General features: G+C 47.3%; 1 protein-coding gene across 1 annotated transcript in view; it reads right to left on the bottom strand.

The window, feature by feature from the left end:
- Window positions 1-22,380, bottom strand: part of LOC141265748 (meprin A subunit beta-like) — a 100,242-nt gene that overhangs the window by 22,830 nt on the left and 55,032 nt on the right. Inside the window, exons 10-11 of the mRNA XM_073679210.1 lie at window positions 13,680-13,895; window positions 11,741-12,181 (exon numbers count right to left, since the gene is read on the bottom strand). Of these exons, the coding sequence (XP_073535311.1) occupies window positions 11,741-12,181; window positions 13,680-13,895 (657 nt within the window). The remainder of the gene's footprint in view (window positions 1-11,740; window positions 12,182-13,679; window positions 13,896-22,380) is intronic.

Below are 22,380 nucleotides of genomic sequence, written 5' to 3'. Positions count from 1 at the left end.
AAAATAGTCTTGTGTAGGCCCGACATCCCAGTGTGGTTTCGCAGTTCCACGGGTCAAATCGCTGTACTATCCAGTTTTGGGCCTTTGGTATCTAAAAAAAAAGCAGTTTGAGTGTGTCGCTCACTGTTCAGCCGCAAATATCTCTATTTAAAAAAGTGTGGTATACCCCAGTAAACAATAACTGTGGTTTTGCCATCCCATGGTAAAAAATCTCTATTATTCAGCTTTTGGTAGTTTTTTCCTTAAAGAAAAACAGTAGTGTCTCCTGACTGTTGTGACACAAAAATATATCTGTTGAAAATAGTCTTGTGTAGGCCCGACATCCCAGTGTGGTTTCGCAGTTCCACGGGTCAAATCGCTGTACTATCCAGGTTTGGGCCTTTGGTATCTAAAAAAAAAGCAGTTTGAGTGTGTCGCTCACTGTTCAGCCGCAAATATCTCTATTTAAAAAAGTGTGGTATACCCCAGTAAACAATAACTGTGGTTTTGCCATCCCACGGTAAAAAATCTCTATTATTCAGCTTTTGGTAGTTTTTTCCGTAAAGAAAAACAGTAGTGTCTCCTGACTGTTGTGACACAAAAATATATCTGTTGAAAATAGTCTTGTGTAGGCCCGACATCCCAGTGTGGTTTCGCAGTTCCATGGGTCAAATCGCTGTACTATCCAGTTTTGGGCCTTTGGTATCTAAAAAAAAAAGCAGTTTGAGTGTGTCGCTCACTGTTCAGCCGCAAATATCTCTATTTAAAAAAGTGTGGTATTCCCCAGTAAACAATAACTGTGGTTTTGCCATCCCACGGTAAAAAATCTCTATTATTCAGGTTTTGGTATATTTTCCGTAAAGAAAAACAGTAGTGTCTCCTGACTGTTGTGACACAAAAATATATCTGTTGAAAATAGTCTTGTGTAGGCCCGACATCCCAGTGTGGTTTCGCAGTTCCACGGGTCAAATCGCTGTACTATCCAGGTTTGGGCCTTTGGTATCTAAAAAAAAAGCAGTTTGAGTGTGTCGCTCACTGTTCAGCCGCAAATATCTCTATTTAAAAAAGTGTGGTATACCCCAGTAAACAATAACTGTGGTTTTGCCATCCCACGGTAAAAAATCTCTATTATTCAGCTTTTGGTAGTTTTCTCCGTAAAGAAAAACAGTAGTGTCTCCTGACTGTTGTGACACAAAAATATATCTGTTGAAAATAGTCTTGTGTAGGCCCGACATCCCAGTGTGGTTTCGCAGTTCCACGGGTCAAATCGCTGTACTATCCAGTTTTGGGCCTTTGGTATCTAAAAAAAAAGCAGTTTGAGTGTGTCGCTCACTGTTCAGCCGCAAATATCTCTATTTAAAAAAGTGTGGTATACCCCAGTAAACAATAACTGTGGTTTTCCTCTTCCACGGTTCTAATCTACTCTTTATTACCCTTTTTCCATTGATAGTGCAAGTGTAAGCTATTTTACTTCATTTACAATGGGCAAGGCGCGTGGCAAGGGACGTGGAAGTGGACGTTCTGGTGATGGTTCGTGCAGAGGCCGGGGCCGTGGCCAAGGTGAAAATGTGCCACAACCAACAGCCACATCTTCTCGCTCCCACTTCTTGACTGAATTACTAGGGAAGCACAGAACAACACCAGTATTGAGAACTGATCAGTGTGAACAGGTTATTAATTGGATAGCAGATAATGCTTCCAGTTACCTGGGCACCACCACCTCCGGTCTGTCTTCCACACGGTCAACTCTTAGTAGCCGTGAGTCTCGACCGCATACTCCTCCTCACCCTGATGCTCCTTCCTCCCACCATGCCGAGTGTCGTCAGACAGCAAGTGATCCCACACTTGGACACTCTGAAGAGCTGTTCACTGGTCCATTTCCATATTTGGGCCCCTCGCCTGATACGCTTGAAGTGGTGGAAGAGGAGATCCCATGTTGCGATGCCCAAATATGTGAACAGCCACGGCCACAGGAAGTCGACGTTGGCAATCTGCCACAAGAGGTGGACAATGACGAGACACAATTGCCAGGAAGTTAGGAGGAGGATCGTGGTGCGCAAGTGGAAGAGGAGGAGGTGGTGGATGATCTAGTAACTGACCCAAAGTGGAAGGAGGACATGCAGAGTGAGGCCAGCAGCACACAGGGTGAGGGAGGCAGAGTACCCCAACAGGCAGGAAGAAGCAGTGTGGTGGCCACAGACAGAAGGCAGGCAACCGTTCCCCGTAACACCAACATGAGGGACGTTGCCAGTACAAGCGGTAGGTCTTCCAGAGTCTGGAATTTTTTTTAAAGACTCTGCTGATAACCCCAAAAAGGCCATATGTTCCACCTGCCATGCCAGCATCAGCAGGGGTGACAAAACTACCAGCCTGACCACCACCAGCATGATCAGGCACATGGCAGCAAAGCACCAGACTTTGTGGGGCGAAACCCAGGGTCCACGACCAGTGTCAGCGGGTGTCACCACTGCTTCTTCCACTGTTGTGCGTGCAATAGAACCCCCTGTTGTGTGTGCAAGGCAATCCCCTGTCCATACTGCATGTAAAGATGCCCCCTCCTCTCAGTCTTCACTTGTTATGGCAGTTTCTCAAGAAACAGCATCCACGTCCACGTCCCACCGCAGCGTTCAATTGTCCATATCCCAGACCTTTGAACGAAAGCGGAAATTCGCAGCTAACGCCCCACAGGCCACAGTCCTAAATTCGCACATTTCACGACTGCTTGCGTTGGAAATGCTGCCTTTTAGGCTGGTGGAGACGGAATCCTTCCGCAATCTTATGGCGGTGGCCGTCCCTCGGTACTCGGTCCCCAGCCGACACTATTTTGCCCGGTGTGCCATCCCCGCACTACACAAGCATGTGTCCCAAAGCATCTGCCGTGCCCTCAACAACGCAGTTACTGGGAGAGTCCACCTGACAATGGACACGTGGACAAGTGCTTGTGGCCAGGGACGGTACATCTCTCTGACGGCACACTGGGTAAACATAGTGGAAGCCGGGACCCAGTCGGACCTTGGGACGGAACACATCCTCCCCACACCGAGGATTGTGGGCCCTATGTCAGTCAGAGTTGCCCCCACAGTGTACAGCTCCTGCGCATCCTCCTCCTCCTCCTGCTCATGTTCAGCCTCCATCTCAGATATCACCACATCAGTTACAAGCTGGAAGCATTGCAGTACTGCCTCCGCCAAGCGGCAACAGGCTGTGCTGAAACTCATAAGCTTAGGTGATAAACCTCACACTGCTTGTGAGTTGTGGATAGCTGTGAAAGAGCAGGCAGATCTGTGGCTGAGACCGCTGAACCTACATCCCGGCATGGTCGTGTGTGACAATGGCCGTAACCTGGTGGCAGCTCTGAGGCGAGGTGAGATCACACACGTACCATGCCTGACTCATGTGCTTAACCTCGTGGTTCAGCGGTTTCTTAAATCGTACCCCGAGTTGCCAGATCTGCTCGTGAAAGTACGCCGCCTGTCAGCTCATTTTCGCAAGTCGGCTACAGCTTCCGCCGCCCTTGCTGTGTTGCAGCAGTGTTTGCAGCTTCCGGCACACCGACTGGTGTGTGATGTCCCCACACGTTGGAACTCTACCCTCCACATGTTGCAGAGGATTTGTGAGCAGAAGAGAGCAGTTGTGGAGTACCAGATGCAACAAGGCCATCGATATTCAGGTCAGACTCCACACATAAGACCTCAGGAGTGGACCTGGATGTCTGACATATGTACCATCCTGACAAACTTTGAGGAGGCCACCAAGATGGTGAGTGGCGATGACGCCATCATTAGTGTCAGCATCCTTGTCTGTCTTTTGCAACGCTCTCTGCAGAGAATTAAAGAGGAGGCATTGCTGCCAGAGTATGATGAGATGGATCAAGAAGCCGTAGCGGGCGATTACACACAGCCCAGCCTCATCTCATCCCAACGTGCATTGGGGGACAATGAGGGAGAGGAGGAGGAGGAGGAAGAACAGGAGCTGCTATCATGCGTTGTATACGGTAGTACCTGTACAAGTGTCATACCGTCGGTTCAGCGTGGGTGGCCTGAGGACAGGGGGGAGGAGGAAGAGGAGGAGGAGGTGGAGAGCATGGTCAGTCGTCATCTTGGTGAGGACACGGAAATCTTGCCCGTTACCAGTCTGGCACGTATGGCTGACTTTATGTTACGCTGCCTTAACCGTGACCCTCGCGTTGTCAAAATGTTGGGTGACAGTCATTACTGGTTGGTGACACTTGTAGACCCCCGCTACAAGGAGAACTTTCACTCTCTTATTCCTGAGGTGGAGAGGTCTACAAGAATGGGGCTGTACCAGAAGGCCCTTGCTGCAGAACTCTTAAAAAAATTCCCATCTGAACACGCTAGCGGCAGAGGTCACAGTTCGTTGCCCAACCAAGGCGTACAGGCGAGAGAGATGCAACTCCAATCCAGCAGAGGCAGGGGAACACTGTCAATGTTCTGGGACAGTTTTCTGACACCCGCCCAGCTTACAGGCCCTGAGGCGCGGGGTACTCTCACAAGGAGTGGAAAGTTTCAAAAGATGGTGAGGGAGTACCTTGCCGACCGTACCAGCGTCCTCCGTGATTCCTCTGTGCCTTTTAATTATTGGGTATCCAAGCTGGACACTTGGAATGAACTCGCTCTGTACGCCTTGGAGGTCCTGGCCTGCCCTGCCGCTAGCGTGTTATCGGAGCGTGTTTTTAGTGCCCCTGGGGGAATTATAACTGATAAGCGCACTCGCCTGTCAACTGACAATGCTGACAAGCTGACCCTTATCAAAATGAAGAAGGGCTGGATTGGGCCAGACTTCTCATCACCACCAAATGACAGCAGAGTAACATAAAGTCAAATCCACTGTGTTATTTTGGGAGGTGTATTCACATGCACCGCTTCACACCCACACATGGGTATACGCTTCCTCGTTTCGGCTGTTTTATCTTCTTCTCCTTATCCTCAGCCTCCACCACCACTATTCCACCAGGGTGCCAACATTGCAAGTTCCTCCGTCCTTATTTTTGGAAGCTTTTGCTTGCAAGGCATAAGCAAATACTATGGGACACCCACTCCCCAATAATAGGACTTATGTTTGTAATATGCTGTACTGCATGGCTCTTGTAAGGGGCATTGCAAGTTGCTCCGTCCTAATTTTTGCCAGCTTTTGCTTGGAAAGCATAAGCAAATACTATGGGAGACCCACTACCCAATAATGGGACTTATGTTTGTAATATGCTGTACTGCATGGCTCTTGTAAGGGGCATTGCAAGTTGCTCCGTCCTAATTTTTGGCAGCTTTTGCTTGCAAGGCATAAGCAAATACTATGGGAGACCCACTCCCCAATAATGGGACTTATGTTTGTAATATGCTGTACTGCATGGCTCTTGTAAGGGGCATTGCAAGTTGCTCCGTCCTAATTTTTGGCAGCTTTTGCTTGCAAGGCATAAGCAAATACTATGGGAGACCCACTCCCCAATAATGGGACTTATGTTTGTAATATGCTGTACTGCATGGCTCTTGTAAGGGGCATTGCAAGTTGCTTCGTCCTAATTTTTGGCAGCTTTTGCTTGCAAGGCATAAGCAAATACTATGGGAGACCCACTCCCCAATAATGGGACTTATGTTTGTAATATGCTGTACTGCATGGCTCTTGTAAGGGGCATTGCAAGTTGCTCCGTCCAAATTTTTGGCAGCTTTTGCTTGCAAGGCATAAGCAAATACTATGGGAGACCCACTCCCCAATAATGGGACTTATGTTTGTAATATGCTGTACTGCATGGCTCTTGTAAGGGGCATTGCAAGTTGCTCCGTCCTAATTTTTGGCAGCTTTTGCTTGCAAGGCATAAGCAAATACTATGGGAGACCCACTCCCCAATAATGGGACTTATGTTTGTAATATGCTGTACTGCATGTGACGCGCCCCCTGGGCCGTGTGTACACGTGTGTGGGATACCCGGTGCCGGGTCTCTGGGGTCTGTAGTCTCCGTGGCGGTGACCCGGTCCCGTGGCTCAGGCTGGTCAAACCAGTGGCAGTCTTTCTTAGGTTTTGAGGTTAATTGTCCGACTGCGCCACTTGTGGATTGCTGTCAGGGAGTACCACCGCTGCGAGGCAGACCGCTGAGGCTGGTGTTGTGTGCTTCGCAGAGAATGGGATAACTCCCCACGGGAGGAGTATAGCCTCAGGGCAGTGAGTGTGGATGATGGGGGTGATGGTGCACGAGCGCAGCAGGAACGACTCAGAGTCTTTGCAGTGCAGTTCAGGGTCTTTACTGATGATTATAAGGTAGACCCTCCCGGGAGTACTGGCTAGCATAAGAGGCCTGGTCAGTCTGTGAGCAAGCAGGAGTTCCCCTGGCCAGGTGGAGTTGTAGGCCTCCCCGTCTGTCTGCACTCTTCCTGGCTACCTTGCTGTAAGCGGGTAGAAGTAGCCCACGTCCCTGAGTGTACCGTGTAGTGCTCACCCGTATGGCTGGTGGCTTGGGGCCTTCTGTTAGCCTCCGCTCCATGACGGCGGTGCTGGTCCCTTGCTTGTGACTGAGCCTCCGGGCTTCTATGGCCAGAGGACCTGAAATCCCCTGTCGGCTGGTTTCTGCTGCTGGATATATAAGTCCTCACAGCCTCGGACTCCTGTGTCCGATTCCTATTGTCTTCTGCCAGGGCGCGCTCTGCTCAGCTTCCAGCCCCTGGTCTTTAGCTCCTAGCTCCTACAGAGCTCCTTGCTGTTACTTTCCCTTGTTCTCACTCTGACTCTGACTGTTCTCTGTTCTCTGACTCACTCAACCCCGCCCCAGATCCAGTTTATAAGGGCAGAATTCTCCCCTCCCAGGACTGGGGCAGGAGGATGTTACATGTTTAAGGGATCCTGACCAGGAAACCTCCCACTTGCTCTCCGACGTAATATCTCTATTACTGTGGTGACCAGACCCCTGGGGTGCCACACATGGCTCTTGTAAGGGGCATTGCAGTTCCTCATAATTTTTGGAAAGCCTTCCATTCACTGCTTAGGCCAACAGTGCACAGGAGACCCAGTTGCTATAAATGGAAAAAAAGGTTTAGTTAACGCCCTCTGACCTCCATGTCATTTCCAAGGGGCATTGGAGTGCCTTGAAATTTTTGGTAGGCATTGCACTCACTGTATGCCCTATAACTGTGTAGCCGAACCGCTCCTTTTGTTACAGAAACATATCCTACAAGACATATCTGGTTGACTGGCCTGATATTGATGTGAATAGTACCTGTTCCTCCTGCTCTTTCTCCTTTGCCACTACCTCATCCATCATTTATCACCTGAAGCTTTGTTTTAACGGGAGTCATAGAACTTGGATAGTAGCAGGAAAACATCCAGCAATCCTCGGAGGAGGTAGGATATGCGCCAAAACGCTGACCACCTCAGGCCTAGTCGCTACTACATACATGCGCTTGCATTACAACAAAACAAAGCAGATGCTAACTTCTATCATCCTCATCATGCTCCTCACCTTGGCACTCTCAACTCCCCTGATGGAGAAGCCAGGGCCCACCGGAGGAGTCTGATAGTCCGATGGGCTCGGCCAATGCTGCCCTAAAGCAGGCCAGGCTAAGAAAAGTGTGGGAAAGGTTACCGGGACAAATAGGGGTGGCTGGGGACCGAGTATGGACACCCGGCCACCCCCTGGAGGCTGGGGAGCAAGCGGGGACACCCGGCCACCAGGCGGCTGGGGACTGAGTATGGATACCAGGCCGCCGACACAGCCATGGCGTGGTGGCCAGATTCCGCCTCCACATGCCTAAAAGGCCCAATTTAAAGTGCAAGCAAGCAAGCAGTATGGTATTGCAGCCTGGGGGTGGGTGGGTGGCAGGCTGCATACTTGCGCTTGCATTGCAAGGAATGGGAGAGGTACAATTGAACACTGCCCTGGGACAAGGACTTGAATGGGGATAGTTGCAAGTCTGCAACGACAGGTGCAAGGTGGGAGGCATCTTCGCATGTACCATGAACAGGGGTTTGGCATGCACACACTACAGCGGAATAGGCTCTCCTTCCCACTAAATGCACTGGGGAGGGCACAGGTAATGTTTTGGTATATGCGCTTAATCTTATGTATAAGGCACACCAGGACAAATAGGGGCGGCTGGGGACTGAGTATGGATACCTCGCTGCCGAAGCAGCCATGAGGTAGTGGCCAGCTTCGGCCTCCTCCAAACTAAAAGGCCTAATTTCAAGTGCAAGCTAGCAGTATGGAATTGCAGTCTGGGGGTGGGTGGGTGGCAGGCTGCACACTTACACTTGCATTAAAAGAAAACATAGCAGATGCTAACTTCTGTCATCATCATCATGCTCCTCACCTTGGCTCTCTCAACTCCACCGATGGAAAAGTCAGGGCCCACCGGAGGAGTCTGGTTCTCTGGTGGGCTCGTCCAATGCTGCATAAAGCAGGCCGGGCTAAGAAAAGTGTGTGGGGGGATATTCCAAGGAGAAATAGGGGCGGCTGGGAACCGTTTATGAACACCCGGCCACCCCAGGCGGCTGGGTACCGTGTGTGGACACCCGGCCGCCGGGCGGCTGGGGACTGAGTATGGATTCCAGGCCGCCAACACAGCCATGACGTGGTGGCCAGATTCTGCCTCCACATGCCTAAAAGGCCCAATTTCAAGTTCAAGCAAGCAAGCAGTATGGTATTGCAGCCTGGGGGTGGGTGGGTGGCAGGCTGCATACTTGCGCTTGTATTGCAAGGAATGGTGGAGGTACAATTGAACACTGCCCTGGGACTAGAACTTGCATGGGGATAGTTGCAAGTCTGCATCTTCTGATGCGGCAAGGATCACTTATGATGGGCACACTTTTAGACAGTGACCTGGGAGTCAGAGATGCTTCCAGGGGTCTTCCCCATGCTGTTCCCATGGCTTTTCAGCACTTTATGCATGTGTCACACAGCACATGGCCAGATAAGGTTGTAAAATGTTAAAATGACATTTCCCGGTGAATGCATTTGTCATAGTTGAAAGCAATACAAAAGTGCAAAAACGCATAAAAAATGCTACTTGTGAACATAGCCGAAGGTGTGGAGGAGTATTTTTGTTTTTGGTCATTTATTTTAACTTATACACAAGTCTTTTCCCTGGAAAGGATGTTCCTTAACATATTTCACAGGAAAAAAGTTTCACTTTAGTTTTTGAACGTTTTATTGTGAGCCCGTAAAAGTGGCTTAATACCTCTGACCACGTTGTTGACAGCAGTGACCTGGGGGTCAGAAATGGTTCCTAGGGCGATCCCCATGCTGTCCCCATGTCATTTGAGCACTGTCACTATCGTTTTGGGCACTTGTTAGGCTTTTAAAAGACTGCCGGGGGTGCCACCGCAAAAATGCTCGAGTCTCCCATAGACTAACATTGGGCTCGTTGCTCGGGTCGAGCACCCGAGTATCACGGCGAGCTCGGCCCGAGCTTCGAGCACCCGAGCATTTTAGTGCTCGCTCAACACTAATAAAGATCATTATCTGTTTTAGAATGTGAATAGGGTTATAATACAGATTAGTGCTGATATGATAGTACCGTACTATTCCTTTAAGATATTGACACAATAGATCTAGAAAAGTGCATCTGTGCATATAAATATGTAAATCAATAAATTCATCACATGTACAATAAGTGAATTCAGGAAATCAATTTTACAGCTATGAAATGTTGCTCATATGGGAAAAATTATGATCAATTTAGAAAGTGCTACCATATATACAGGTGCATCTCACTAAATTAGAATATCATCAAAAAGTTAATTTATTTCAGTTCTTCAATAGAAAAAGTGAAACTCATATATTATATAGAGTCATTACAAACAGAGTGATCTATTTCAAGTGTTTATTTCTGTTAATGTTGATGATTATGGCTTACAGCCAATGAAAACACAAAAGTCATTATCTCAGTAAATTAGAATACTTTATAACAACAGCTTGAAAAATGTTTTTAAAATCCAAAATGTTGGCCTACTGAAATGTATGTTCAGTAAATGCGCTCAATACTGGGTCAGGGCTCCTTTTGCATCAATTACTGCATCAATGCGGCGTGGCATGGAGGCGATCAGCCTGTGGCACTGCTGAGGTGTTATGGAAGCCCAGGTTGCTTTGATAGCAGCCTTCAGCTCTTCTGCATTGTTGGGTCTGGTGTCTCTCATCTTCCTCTTGACAATACCCCATAGATTCTCTATGGGTTAAGGTCAGGCGAGTTTGCTGGCCAATCAAGCACAATGATACTGTTATATTTAAACCAGGTATTGGTACTTTTGGCAGTGTGGACAGGTGCCAAGTCCTGCTGGAGAATGAAATTTCCATCTCCAAAAAGCTTGTCGGCAGAGGGAAGCATGAAGTGCTCTAAAATTTACTGGTAGACGGCTGCGCTGACTTTGGTCTTGATAAAACACAGTGGACCTACACCAGCAGATGACATGGCTCCCCAAACCATCACTGATTGTGGAAACTTCACACTAGACCTCAAGCAGCTTGGATTGTGGCCTCTCCACTCTTCCTCCAGACTCTGGGACCTTGATTTCCAAATGAAATGCAAAATTTACTTTCATCTGAAAACAACACCTTGGACCACTGAGCAATAGTCGAGGTCTTTTTCTCCTTGGCCCAGGTAAAACGCTTCTGGTGTTGTCTATTGGTCATGAGTGGCTTGACACAAGGAATGCGACACTTGTAGCCCATGTCCTGGATACGTCTGTGTGTGGTGGCTCTTAAAGCAATGACTCCAGCAGCAGTCCACTCCTTGTGAATCTCCCCCAAATTTTTGAATGGCCTTTTCTTAATCCTTTCAAGGCTGCGGTTATCCCAGTTGCTTGTGCACCTTTTTCTACCACACTTTTTCCTTCCACTCAACTTTCCATTATTATGCTTGAATACAGCACTCTGTGAACAATCAGCTTCTTTAGCAATGACCTTTTGTGGCTTATCCTCCCTGTGGAGTGTGTCAATGACAGCCTTCTGGACATCTCTCAAGTCAGCAGTCTTCTCCATGATTGTGGAGCCTACTGAAACAGACTAAGGGACCTTTTTAAATGCTTTGGAAGCCTTTGCAGGTGTGTTTTGTTAATTATTCTAATTTACTGAGATACTGACTTTTGTGTTTTGATTGTCTGTAAGCCATAATCATCAACATTAACAGAAATAAACACTTGAAATAGATCACTGTTTGTAATGACTCTATATAATATATGAGTTTCACTTTTTGTATTGAAGAACTGAAATAAATTCATTTTTTTGATGATATTCTAATTTAGTGAGATGCACCTGTATTAGTATAAAGTGAGCATGTGCCCATCATATAAAGTGGAAATGCAAAGCAATATAAAAGCACCATAGATATGACTACCCACATGCAGTGATAAAAGGCAACGTATAGAAAGTGTCCTGGGTTGAAATATCTCTGTCCACAATAAGATCCGCTATTTACCTTTGTGAAAGACGCTGTATGAAAATGGTGTGATGGCTCCAGGTGCTGCCCCGACGCGCACATTTCAACAGGTTTCTTCCAGACTTTGGCCGTCTACTTGTAGTGGCGGATGTATAGTACCGTGCGGCAGCCACTACAAGTAGACGGCCAAGCTCCGCAAGTAAGTTCCTCCACCGATAACAGCTGATTGGCTGGGGTGCTGGGTGTTGTACCCTGGTCGATCAGACATTGATGCCCTATCTTAAGCATAGGCCATCAATGTAAAAGTAGTGTACAACCTCTTTAAGACTTTTACATATTGAGATTCAGATGTTAAACATGTATTTTACTTTTCTAGTTGAACTCACTTGTCAGGCGGTTGGGATCTGTTGTAATGCCCCTCAGATTTGACATGCGCTTTCGAATATCTGGGTTTTGATCCATGAGAGTCATTGTTGCTTGTCTGAGAGAACATGGCCATTGTAGATTGTTGTCATTCTCTCCAGATATGAGATGGAAAAATATGGCTAGGTTATCAGCATTGGTTGAAAGTTGTACTTGAAAAGCATAACCATCCTTAGAATAGTATGGGGGGCTATAAATTCTTTGGTTTATATTGCCTAGCTGGTTGGTAAAGTTTCGGATGTGCCAGATATGATGTGGACACTTGGCCTCTGAAAAATTTATGTCATCAACTGAAATTCCCCCAGTAGAGGTCCCACTGCCTTTGACTCCTTCAAAAACTACACGGAACTTGTTTTTGGTGGATATAGAGACGTGATACAACTGCCAGTACTCCTCTGGTTGACCTGAAAAGAAAAAATAATCAGAAAACAATTGCCTCAATAATAGTCCATCTGAAGACATCCATCCGATGACTCCATAAAGGTTATGTGGTGACCATAGAAGTCTATGGAGTAATACTGTACCTCCAAATGGAGCCAATTTCATAATGATACAAAACAAGCAAAATAAAAATAATGTTCTGTTCCCATTGAGTGCCATATTGTAGAGGTATTCTTATCCGAAAAGTAACACTAATTTGATTCATAAGGACAGAGGTAGATAATACTGTAGACCCACAGCCTTTAATGGGAATCTGTCATCAGGATTTTACTACCAAATCGGAGAGCAGCATGATGTAGGGGGTAGAGAGATTCTGATTCAAGTGATGTATTACTTACTGGTCTTCTTGCTGTAGTTTTGACAAAATCACTGTTTTATCAGCAGGAGATTATCACTAACTATTTAACATGCTCCTCTATATTCATGAGTTCAGTATAACTCTGCCCACACTACTGATTGGCAGCTTCTGTGTGCACTGTGCATAGGCAGAAAGCTGCCAATTAGTGGTGGGTGTGGGGTTATACAGAGCTCATGAATATGGAGGAGCATGCTAAATAGTGATAATCTCCTGCTGATAAAACAGTGATTTTATCAAAACTACAGCAAGTAGCCTAGTAAGTGACACATAGATGGAATCAGGGTCTCTTTTACTACATTCTGCTCCTCTCAGATTAGGTGGCAAAAACCTGTTGACAGATTCTATTAGACATACCTTCCAACATTTAGAGAAAAAAGAGGGACAAATTATGTGCCACTCAAAGTGCATTGCAGCAAATTTTGACCATAAGTCTAACAACACCACCCTAGCTACACCCATTTACCATTTCTCTCTACTCTTGCAGGAAGAGATGTCAGAGGGGGCATGGTGGTAGTGAGAGATATTGAGCAGACGTCACCAGGACACAGGGCGCAGACATAAATCCAGGACTATCCTGCTGTATCCAGGACAGTTGGGACCTATGTTTTTTTTTGCTAGTTTAGGTCTCATTCACACGTCAGTATTTGGTCAGTATTTTTGCATCAGTGTTTGTATACAAAACCAGGAGTGGAACTTACAGAGGAAAACTATAATTGACAAATTGACACCTGTTCTGTGTTTTGGAGACACTCCTGGTTTTGGCATACAAATACTGATGAAATACTGATCAAATATACTGATGCCATAGCATAGTTGGATACACTTCCTAATACAAGGGAAACCCAAAATAAATCTTATATTGCATGATATATGTCCTTTGTTATAATGACAACCAATAGCACATGTACAGTATGCAACTATATGTTGTACAGTAGCTTATATCTTGGTTATACGTTAGTTATAGTATTTCCAGTTCTAAAACTGAAATTTGGATTACCGCAGGGTTCCGATTTTACCAATATCATTTTTATTTCCTTACAGATCTCGTAATTAGTTTTCTTTTTAGCACCAGTGGAAAAGCAGTTTTACAAGGAGGCACTGACCTTTCACAGTGGTGACGAATTTCAATGTGCCATTTGGTGAGGCTTCGGTATACTCCCGGATCAAGACATTGAGTTGGTCACTTTCATGTCCATTGTGATAATAAAAGAATTCCAAGCACTGAAAATCTCGTTTGGGGTAAAAAAGTCGACTTTCAAGCAATGCTTTACTCCCATTAGTCAATGTTCTTGTATCAAAATGCATAAAATAACCAACATCTGTAGCAAAAATGATGAAAAGAAAGAAAAAATTAATGTATTACATTTACTTTTTTGAACAGAAGAAAATAAAACACTGGTTTTAAAAAAAAAAAGTATCTTTTATCCAAAGCTCCCTATTTGATCCTTTACCCAGAGGCGGACATATCATTGGTATCACCTCCAATGCAGGTGGAATTGCATTATGATGAGCTATTGGGCTGCAAATGGCTCATATATTGCTCTTCCACAGGGGCCCTTCAGGATTTGAAGAGTGTGGAAAAATAGGCCAAAATCACACCTGAGCAATGCATGCGACTAGTTTCTCCATACAGGAGACGTCTTGAAGCTGTCATCACCAACAAAGGCTTGTGTACGAAGTATTAATTACATTGCAGTAAGCGTGTTTAACACTTTTTCACTGTGCCATTTCTCATTTTTACACATAACTTAACTTATGGACTTCTATGCTTTGATTTCTTTGCCTGTGTAGAATGGATGTGATGTTACCGACATCGTCTGAGAATTTCATGTCAATAGCACCTTTAGCAATATATTTACTTTAGAAAATTTGTGACGTGTTCAATACTTTTTTCACCAGCTCTATGTCCCTTATCCTTGGTCCCATCCTGGTATATGTATCCCCCATCCTGGTATATATGTTCCCCATCCTGGTATATATGACCTCCATCCTGGTATACACTGATGAGCAAAAGGGTTACAATGTTTTGAACTTTTGACTTTCGGCTCCATATCTCACCATTAGTGTTGAGCCACCCCCGTAGTGTTTGAGTTCGGTTCGGTTCGTCGAACACCCGTGTGTTCGCCGAACTGTTCGTCGAACTGTTCGTCGAACACCTTCGAACACCGTTAAAACCAATGGCAGGCAAACAAAAACACATAGAAACACATAGAAAACACCTTCAAAGGTGTCCAAAAGCTGACAAACTGCTCAGAAGACACAAATAACACATGGAAAAGTGACAAGTACATATAGTCATGCGAAAAGAAAAGAGGTGGAGGAGTAAAAGGAGGGGGAGACACAGATATAGGCATGTCATGCCCTTCTAAAATCCAACAAGTGAGAAGCCGACACGTTCAGTCCGCTCCTGCCCGTGCCACCTCCGTGTCGCCGGGTTTGTGCCAGAGCCGCGGTGAACCCTGACGGCCAGCCCCCCTCTCCCAGTACTGGTGCCTGTCCGCTGGTGGGTCGAGCGAGCTCCCCTGTGGTGGAGGCAGCTCTAAGCTTTTTAATTTAAATTATCTCTCTAATTTGAATGAATACACTTTAAATCCATTTACAAGGATCTATTGGAGGGCAAGTCTCATGCCAGCAGCCGCGTAATTCCAGCTCCAGTAGCGTCCACTAAAGCTGCTGCAGTTAAAAAGCTTTTATAAGGATCGAGCTCGGCTGTCCACCGCAAGGCATCCTACTGCCAGTCCCAGCCCCTATGCCTTGGGGTGCCTCCTGATGCTCTTCACTGAGTATCCCGTGGTCCCGAAGCATTTCCTTTGAAAAAATTAAGTGTCCAAACTACAGGTGGTGTAGCTTGCTTAACAGCCGGGATAATACGCTGACTAGCAGACACTGCTACTAGGCACAAAGTATTTCCTGGGCTAGATGCAGTTAAAAATTTGTAATTAGATACTCTCGTTGGATGCTGAGAAAGCATTCCATAGAGTCTCCTGGCACGCCATATATGATTCTCTTAAAAAGCTTGGGGTAGAGGTCTAGGGGACCCTTTTATAGCCAAAATCACGGCCCTGTATCGCAATACGTCACCTAGGCTGAAGATAAATGGAACTGTAGCACCCTGAGGGCTTGGTTGCTACAGAGGTATTGCACCTCACCCAGAGGTGTGATATCTCACTCTCAGGTAAGAATGGAGTGTGGATCAGGACCCGACACCTGCATGCATTACACCACATTGCCGTGGGGCAGGGCGACCAATATGCCTCTGAGATGGGCACGACAGTCCCTGTCCCTGGCTGGAGTGGGGGGAGGGAACACTGAGGAAGGGGAACCCTGTAGTGCAGGAGCAGGGAGGAAGCAGTTCCTGGGTGCATTGACAAGGGAGTATAAAAGGTGGGCACCATCTTAGTTCAGTGCAGAGAAGTCTGAGCAGAAGTGGCAGGGAGCAGGGGCTCTGCATGAGCTCTGCTCCGGAGGCAGGCCTAGTAACAGAGGCCCAGGCCTGGAAGAGGGAGAAGGAAGGAAGAGGAGCGGAGAAGGCTCCAGGAACGAGGAATGAAGGGATCCCAGGGGTGCGGACGGGCGAGTCGCCACCGCACGCCCGAATCCACCTGCGTGGAGGGGTCAGGCCAAAGGGGGAGACCGGTCCCTGAAACTAGTGGAGGCAGGAAACGACCCTCAGCTAGAAACCGGAGGCTGTGACATTTTATGTGGCGCAGCCCCTCGGTACACCCGCTAGGAAGACACCACATAGGGTCAGGGAAACTGGCGCCAAGTTTACCAAGAGGAGGCCCGAGGCAGCCGGACAGAAGGGTTGGTAAGAAAGGCCAGACAAAGGACACACAAAGGGGGTCCTGTGAAGCGCACCAAAGTTATCTGGGAGTTGTCTGAGCCCCTCACCTGGTGAGCACAGTACGACGTGGGCAGCCGTTACCTGCAGACGTGGTCTGGATAATAAGAACTGTGAGTAAAGGCCCTGGACTGCATCACTGACTCCGTGTCGTTACTGCTGCTGCCCTGCACCATCACCCCCATCCTCCGCATACACTGCCCTGAGGCTATACTCCTCCCGTGGGGAGTTATGATACGCTCTGCTGCACCCACAACACCAGCCTCAGCGGTCTGCCCTGCAGCGGCGGTTCAATCTGACCGCAATCCACGGGTGGCGTAGTCGGACATTTAAACATCAAAACCACATAAATAGTTCCGCCACTGGTTTGACCGCCCTGAGCCACGGAACCGGGTCGCCGCCATGGAGACTACAACCACCAGCATCCACCAAAAAGGGTCCGGCTCCGGGTGTCCCAAGGCCCAGGGGGTGCATCAGAACAGTTTCATCACCTTTCACAATCACCAATGGGACAAGGCAGGGATGTCCTCTGTCCCCTCTCTTATACATCCTAGTGACGGAGCACCTGCTCTCATCAATTCGCCATAACCCCAATATTAGGTGGATTGAGGTGGGAGGCACCGAGTACAAGTGCTCTCTATTTGCTGATGATGTCCTATTATATATCACTCAATCACATATATCCATCCATGCTGTTATGGCTGAAATAGATCACTTTGTTACATGGTCAAATTTTAAAATCAATGCAGCGAAGTCTGAGGCCCTCGATGTCTCCCTCCCCAAATCCATATAGGATTCCATCCAGTCCAACTTTCCCTTTGTCTGGCCCTCACAGGGTATCAAACACTTAGGAATTCCTATTCATAGAGACCTCTCCCATCTATGTTATCTTAATTTTGGGCCCTTTATTGAACAACTCCATACAGACCACGGATGGCAAGTTAGAACTGTAAGATTCACTACGTGAACCACTGGTGTTTTGTGGAAAAGCACATGTACACTGTGTTCCAAATTATTATGCAAAAAGTGTTTAGGAATGATAAGGGAAGAATTTGTTTGTTTGTCAGTTAAACTCATTGATGGTGATGTGTGTCAGGGCTCTTTATATCACTGTAAGCAATTGCAGACACCTGTGCTAATTAGTTTGGCAGGTGTGTCCAATGAAAGGCAAGACTACTTAAGAAGGCTGTCTCACATTATTAAGCAGCCTACATTTTCTGCCAAAATGGGAAAGAAAAAGGATGTGTCGGCTGCTGAGAAGCAACAAATTGTGGAGTGTTTAAGTCAAGGCATGACTACAATCAACATTGTGCGATGATCAGGATGAAGTGTCTTGGCAATCAAGAAGTATGTAGCTGATTCACAGTACACACGTGTGCGTGCTGATAAGGGCAAATTGAGGACTCTTTCCTACAGGCAATTACGTCAGGTTAAAAGAGCAGTGGCAAAAAAGCCTTGTCATAGCAGCAGACAAGTTTTTGAAGCTGCTGGTGCCTCCAACGTCCCCCGAACAACAAGATGCAGGGTCCTTCAGAGGTTTGCAGCTGTGCATACGCCATCCTATCGACCTCCTCTATCCACTTCACACAAGCAGAAACGGCTTCAGTGGGCCAAACATTACATGAAGACTGATTTCAAAACTGTTTTGTTCACGGATGAGTGCCGTGCAGTGCTCGATGGTCCAGATGGATGGAGTGGAGGATGGCTGGTTGATGGACACCCCACGCAAACACGGCTACAGCGCCAACAAGGAGGAGGTGGAGTAATGTTTTGGGCTAGAATCATGGGGAGAGAGATTGTCGGCCCCTTTAGGATCCCTGAAGGGGTAAAGATGAACTCCATAATGTATGTGGATTTTCTCAAACAGCACTTCCTGCCATGGTTCAAGAAGAAGAACCGTGTATTCCACAGCAAGATAATTTTTATGCATGATAATGCACCATCTCATGTTGCACATAACACATCTTCATCTCTGGCTGATATGGGCATAAAAGGGGACAAACTTATGGTGTGACCCCCATGCTCCCCTGAGCTCTACCCCATTCAGAACCTCTGGAGCATCATCAAAAGGAGTGTCTATGATGGCGGGAGGCAGTTCACATCTAAGCAACAGCTCTGGGAGGGTAGTCTGTCCTCATGCAAAACAATTGAAGCAGAAACCATCCAAAACCTGACAAATTCAATGGACGAGAGAGTTCAGAAGCTCCTTTGGGACCACATTGTCACATAGGACAAGTGGTCCTATGTGAAAATGTAACATCACCTAGAATAAAGTTTTGAGTTGAAAACTGTTTGATTTCAGTTTCTAATAACCTGCTAATGCTTATAATTTCAAAAATGACCATTTTTTTGGTCTTTATTAAAATGAAAAGGTTGATCGAAAAGTTTGGGGGATCTAAGAGTGTGGCAATCCAGTAGTCATGATTACTTCGAATTCTGACAATATGAGGGTCATGTTGCAGGTAGTGCAGCAAGAAGGCACTTATGTGTCTTGCGCATCTCGGAGCCCCAAAATTATTTTCCGGGCTAGTTGCAGCTAAAAATTATTATTAATTTTAAATCTGGTGGAGCTTAGTATAGATGGCCTAATAGGATCAGTGCTGCACACTGCAACAAAGCCCAAATTATTTTCCAGCCAAGATACAGATAAACATGATTAGTAATTTTAAATCTGGTGGAGCTTATTATAGATGGCCTAATAGAATCAGTGCTGCACACTGCTACAAAGCCCAAATTATTTTCCAGCCAAGATACAGATAAACATGATTAGTAATTTGAAAGCTTAAAACGGTTGGTGAGGTGATTTTAACCAATCATCAAGCTTTTACTCTCCCCAGGATGACACAGGGGTAGAAAAGTCGTTTCGGATCCATGATTTGTTCATCTTTATGAACGTGAGTCTGTCTACATTATCAGTGGAGAGCCGCGTGCGCTTATCTGTCAGCACACCACCAGCAGCGCTGAACACACGTTCAGACAGAACGCTGGCTGCGGGGCATGACAGGATCTCCAAGGCGTAAGTGGCTAGCTCCGGCCATTTATCCAGATTGGAAGCCCAAAAAGAGCAAGGGTCCAGTGACACAGTCATGGCTTCAATGTTTACTTGGAGATACTCCTGTACCATCGTCTCTAGGCGTTGACTATGTGTCAGACTTCTTGTCTCCTGTGGCCTTGCAAAGGATGGGCTAAAAAAGTGGTGAAATGATTCCGCAAAATTGATGTTACCAGCAGATACTGTGGTTCTGTTACGGTTTGAGTGCTGAACACTTGACGGTCCCACGGTTGGCAAGTTGGAACTGTGAGATTCACTACGTGCACCACTGGTGTTTTGTGGAAAAGCACATGTAAGATTCTGCAACAGTCTCTGCTGATACTCCTGCATGCGTGCATCCCTTTCTATGGCAGGAATAATTTCTGCAAATTTACTTTTGTACCGGGGATCTAACAGTGTGGCAACCCAGTAGTCAGGATTATTTCTAATTCTCACAATTCGAGGGTCATGTTGCAGGTAGTGCAGCAAGAAGGCACTCATGTGTGTTGCGCATCCAGGAGCACCAAGTCCCTGTTGTGTTGGTGGCGAGGTAACAATCATGCTTCCTTCCTCTGTCCTCTCCCCCCAACCTCGCACAACAGAAATGTGATCAAGGTCTCCCTCATCTGATGAGTCTTCCATCAGTTCGTCCTCCACTTCTTCCTGGGCTCCTGCACCTTCCTCACTAGTTTGGCTGCTACCATGCGCCCTGGTAAAACCATCTCCCCCACCCTCACATGCCTGCCGCCTTGGTGCTGCCGACCGTCTGGACCTTGCAGATGTTAGCCCTTCCGCATACAACTCCTCCTCCTCTACTTCCTCCACCTCCTCTTGTGCCACCACCTGACTCCGAATTCTGTTTAACATGTGCTCCAGCATGTAAATCACCGGAATAGTCATGCTGATAATGGCATCGTCAGCACTAAACATCTTCGTCGCCATTTCAAAACTGTGCAGAAGGGTGCATAGGTCCCTGATCTGAGACCACTCCTCCAGCGTGATTTGCCCCACCTCTGGATCTCGTTGGCCCAAGCTATACGTCAGAACGTATTGCACCAGGGCTTGTCGGTGCTGCCACAGTCGCTGCAACATGTGCAGAGTTGAATTCCACCGGGTAGGCACATCGCATTTTAGCCGGTGAAGTGGCAGGCCCAACGACTTCTGTAGAGATGTAAGTCGCTGAGCTGCGGGATGCGAACGGCGGAAGTGAGCACACAGCGACCGTGCCCTCTGCAGAAGGCCATCTAGTCTGGGATAGTGGGCTAAAAATTGCTGGACAACCAGGTTCAACACGTGAGCCATACAAGGCACGTGTGTGACATTGCCCCGGCGAAGGGCCACACCCAGGTTTGCAGCATTGTCGCACACGGCCTTCCCTGGTTTCAGGTCCAGTGGAGACAACCATTCATGAAATTGGTTCTCCAGAGCTGACCACAACTCCTCAGCTGTGTGACTCACATTTCCCAGACATTTCAAAGTAAAAACCGCCTGATGACGTTGAGCCCTACTGCCAGCATAGTAAGGAGGTGTGCAGGATCCCTTCTGCGCAGTTAGAAAGCTTGTGGCATGACCAGACAGGCTTTGGGTGCAGGTGGAAGACTGAGAGGAGGTTGAGGAGGCAGAAGCAGTGGAGGAACTTTGACATAAATAGGATTGACGCACAACTCGTGGGGACGGCAAGACTTGGACAGCAGCCCCTTGTCCTGCTGTCACCATAGTTACCCAGTGCCCAGTCAGCGACATGTAACGCCCCTGTCCATGCCTACTCGTCCAAGTGTCTGTGGTGAAATGCACCCTGTCACACACAGAGTTTCTCAAAGAAGCGGTGATGTTGTGTGCGACATGCTGGTGGAGCGCAGGCACACCTTTCTTTGAGAAGTAGTGCCGACTGGGCACCTGGTACTGGGGCACTGCGACGGACATAAGGTCTCGAAAATCCTCTGTGTCCACCAGGCGGAAAGGCAGCATTTCTGTAGCCAAGAGCTTGCAGATGGTGAAATTCAACCTCTTAGCTTTCTCATGGCTAGGAGGAAATGGTCTTTTACTTGTCCACATCTGAGGGACCGAGGGCTGGCTATTGTGCTTAGACGGGGTTGATAAGGGTGTCCCCGGCAAACTGCCGGTCTGTGAGGAAGATGCAGGCGGACATGTTAGGTTGCCTTGATCCAAAGGTGGTGCTATCGATGTCGGACAGCGCTCAACACCAGCTGGTTTTACCACCTCCAAAGAAAATGATGACCTGCCAATCACGCTGGCTGTTGCGGGTAAAAAGGTGGCAGGTCTGCGCCCCAAAACAGGTGTGACTGCTGTCCCCCCAGTCACAGAGGATGAAGAGGCCGCGGATGCACAAGATATGGCAGACGGTGGTTGGCCCGGCCGGCTAGGCCGCATTGTAGCACACTGAGCTTCCCACTGCAACTTATGCTTCATGTCCATGTGCCGGTTCATGCATGAAGTACTCAAACTATGTATTTTTTGGCCTCTACTTAGCTTTTGCTGACAAATGTTACAGATAACACGAGTTGGGTCATCTTTATCGATCTGAAAAAATGCCCAGGCTATGCAAGGCTTAGCACCCATGCGACCTGAAGAGCCACCACGACTTGTGGTGAGAGGCAGAGTTGTGTTTGAGGATGCAGTTGTTGACGTGCTTCCAGTACTACGTCTCTGTCCAGGAAGGCGCAACCTGACCTCGTCGTCACTAGCATCTTCCTCCACCTCCTCTGCTGACCTCATCTCTTGGCTGACTGTGGGTTGACAGTAAGTGGGATCTCCAACCTCATCATCATCACCCTGTGCGTTATCACACCCATCGTCCTCAGAGCCAACCTGTTCCTGCCCTGACAAAAAACTAAAGTTGTCGCTCCAATCAGGTATTTGAGTCTCATCATCGTCTTCCTCATTGTCTCCACCAACAGGAGTTACAGTTTGG

This window comes from Phyllobates terribilis, unplaced genomic scaffold (assembly GCF_046119375.1).
Source record: "Phyllobates terribilis strain yellow unplaced genomic scaffold, ASM4611937v1 Scaffold_4__5_contigs__length_816908805, whole genome shotgun sequence".
In the NCBI taxonomy this organism is placed as follows: domain Eukaryota; kingdom Metazoa; phylum Chordata; class Amphibia; order Anura; family Dendrobatidae; genus Phyllobates; species Phyllobates terribilis.
This window is presented reverse-complemented; position numbering and strand designations above follow the sequence as displayed.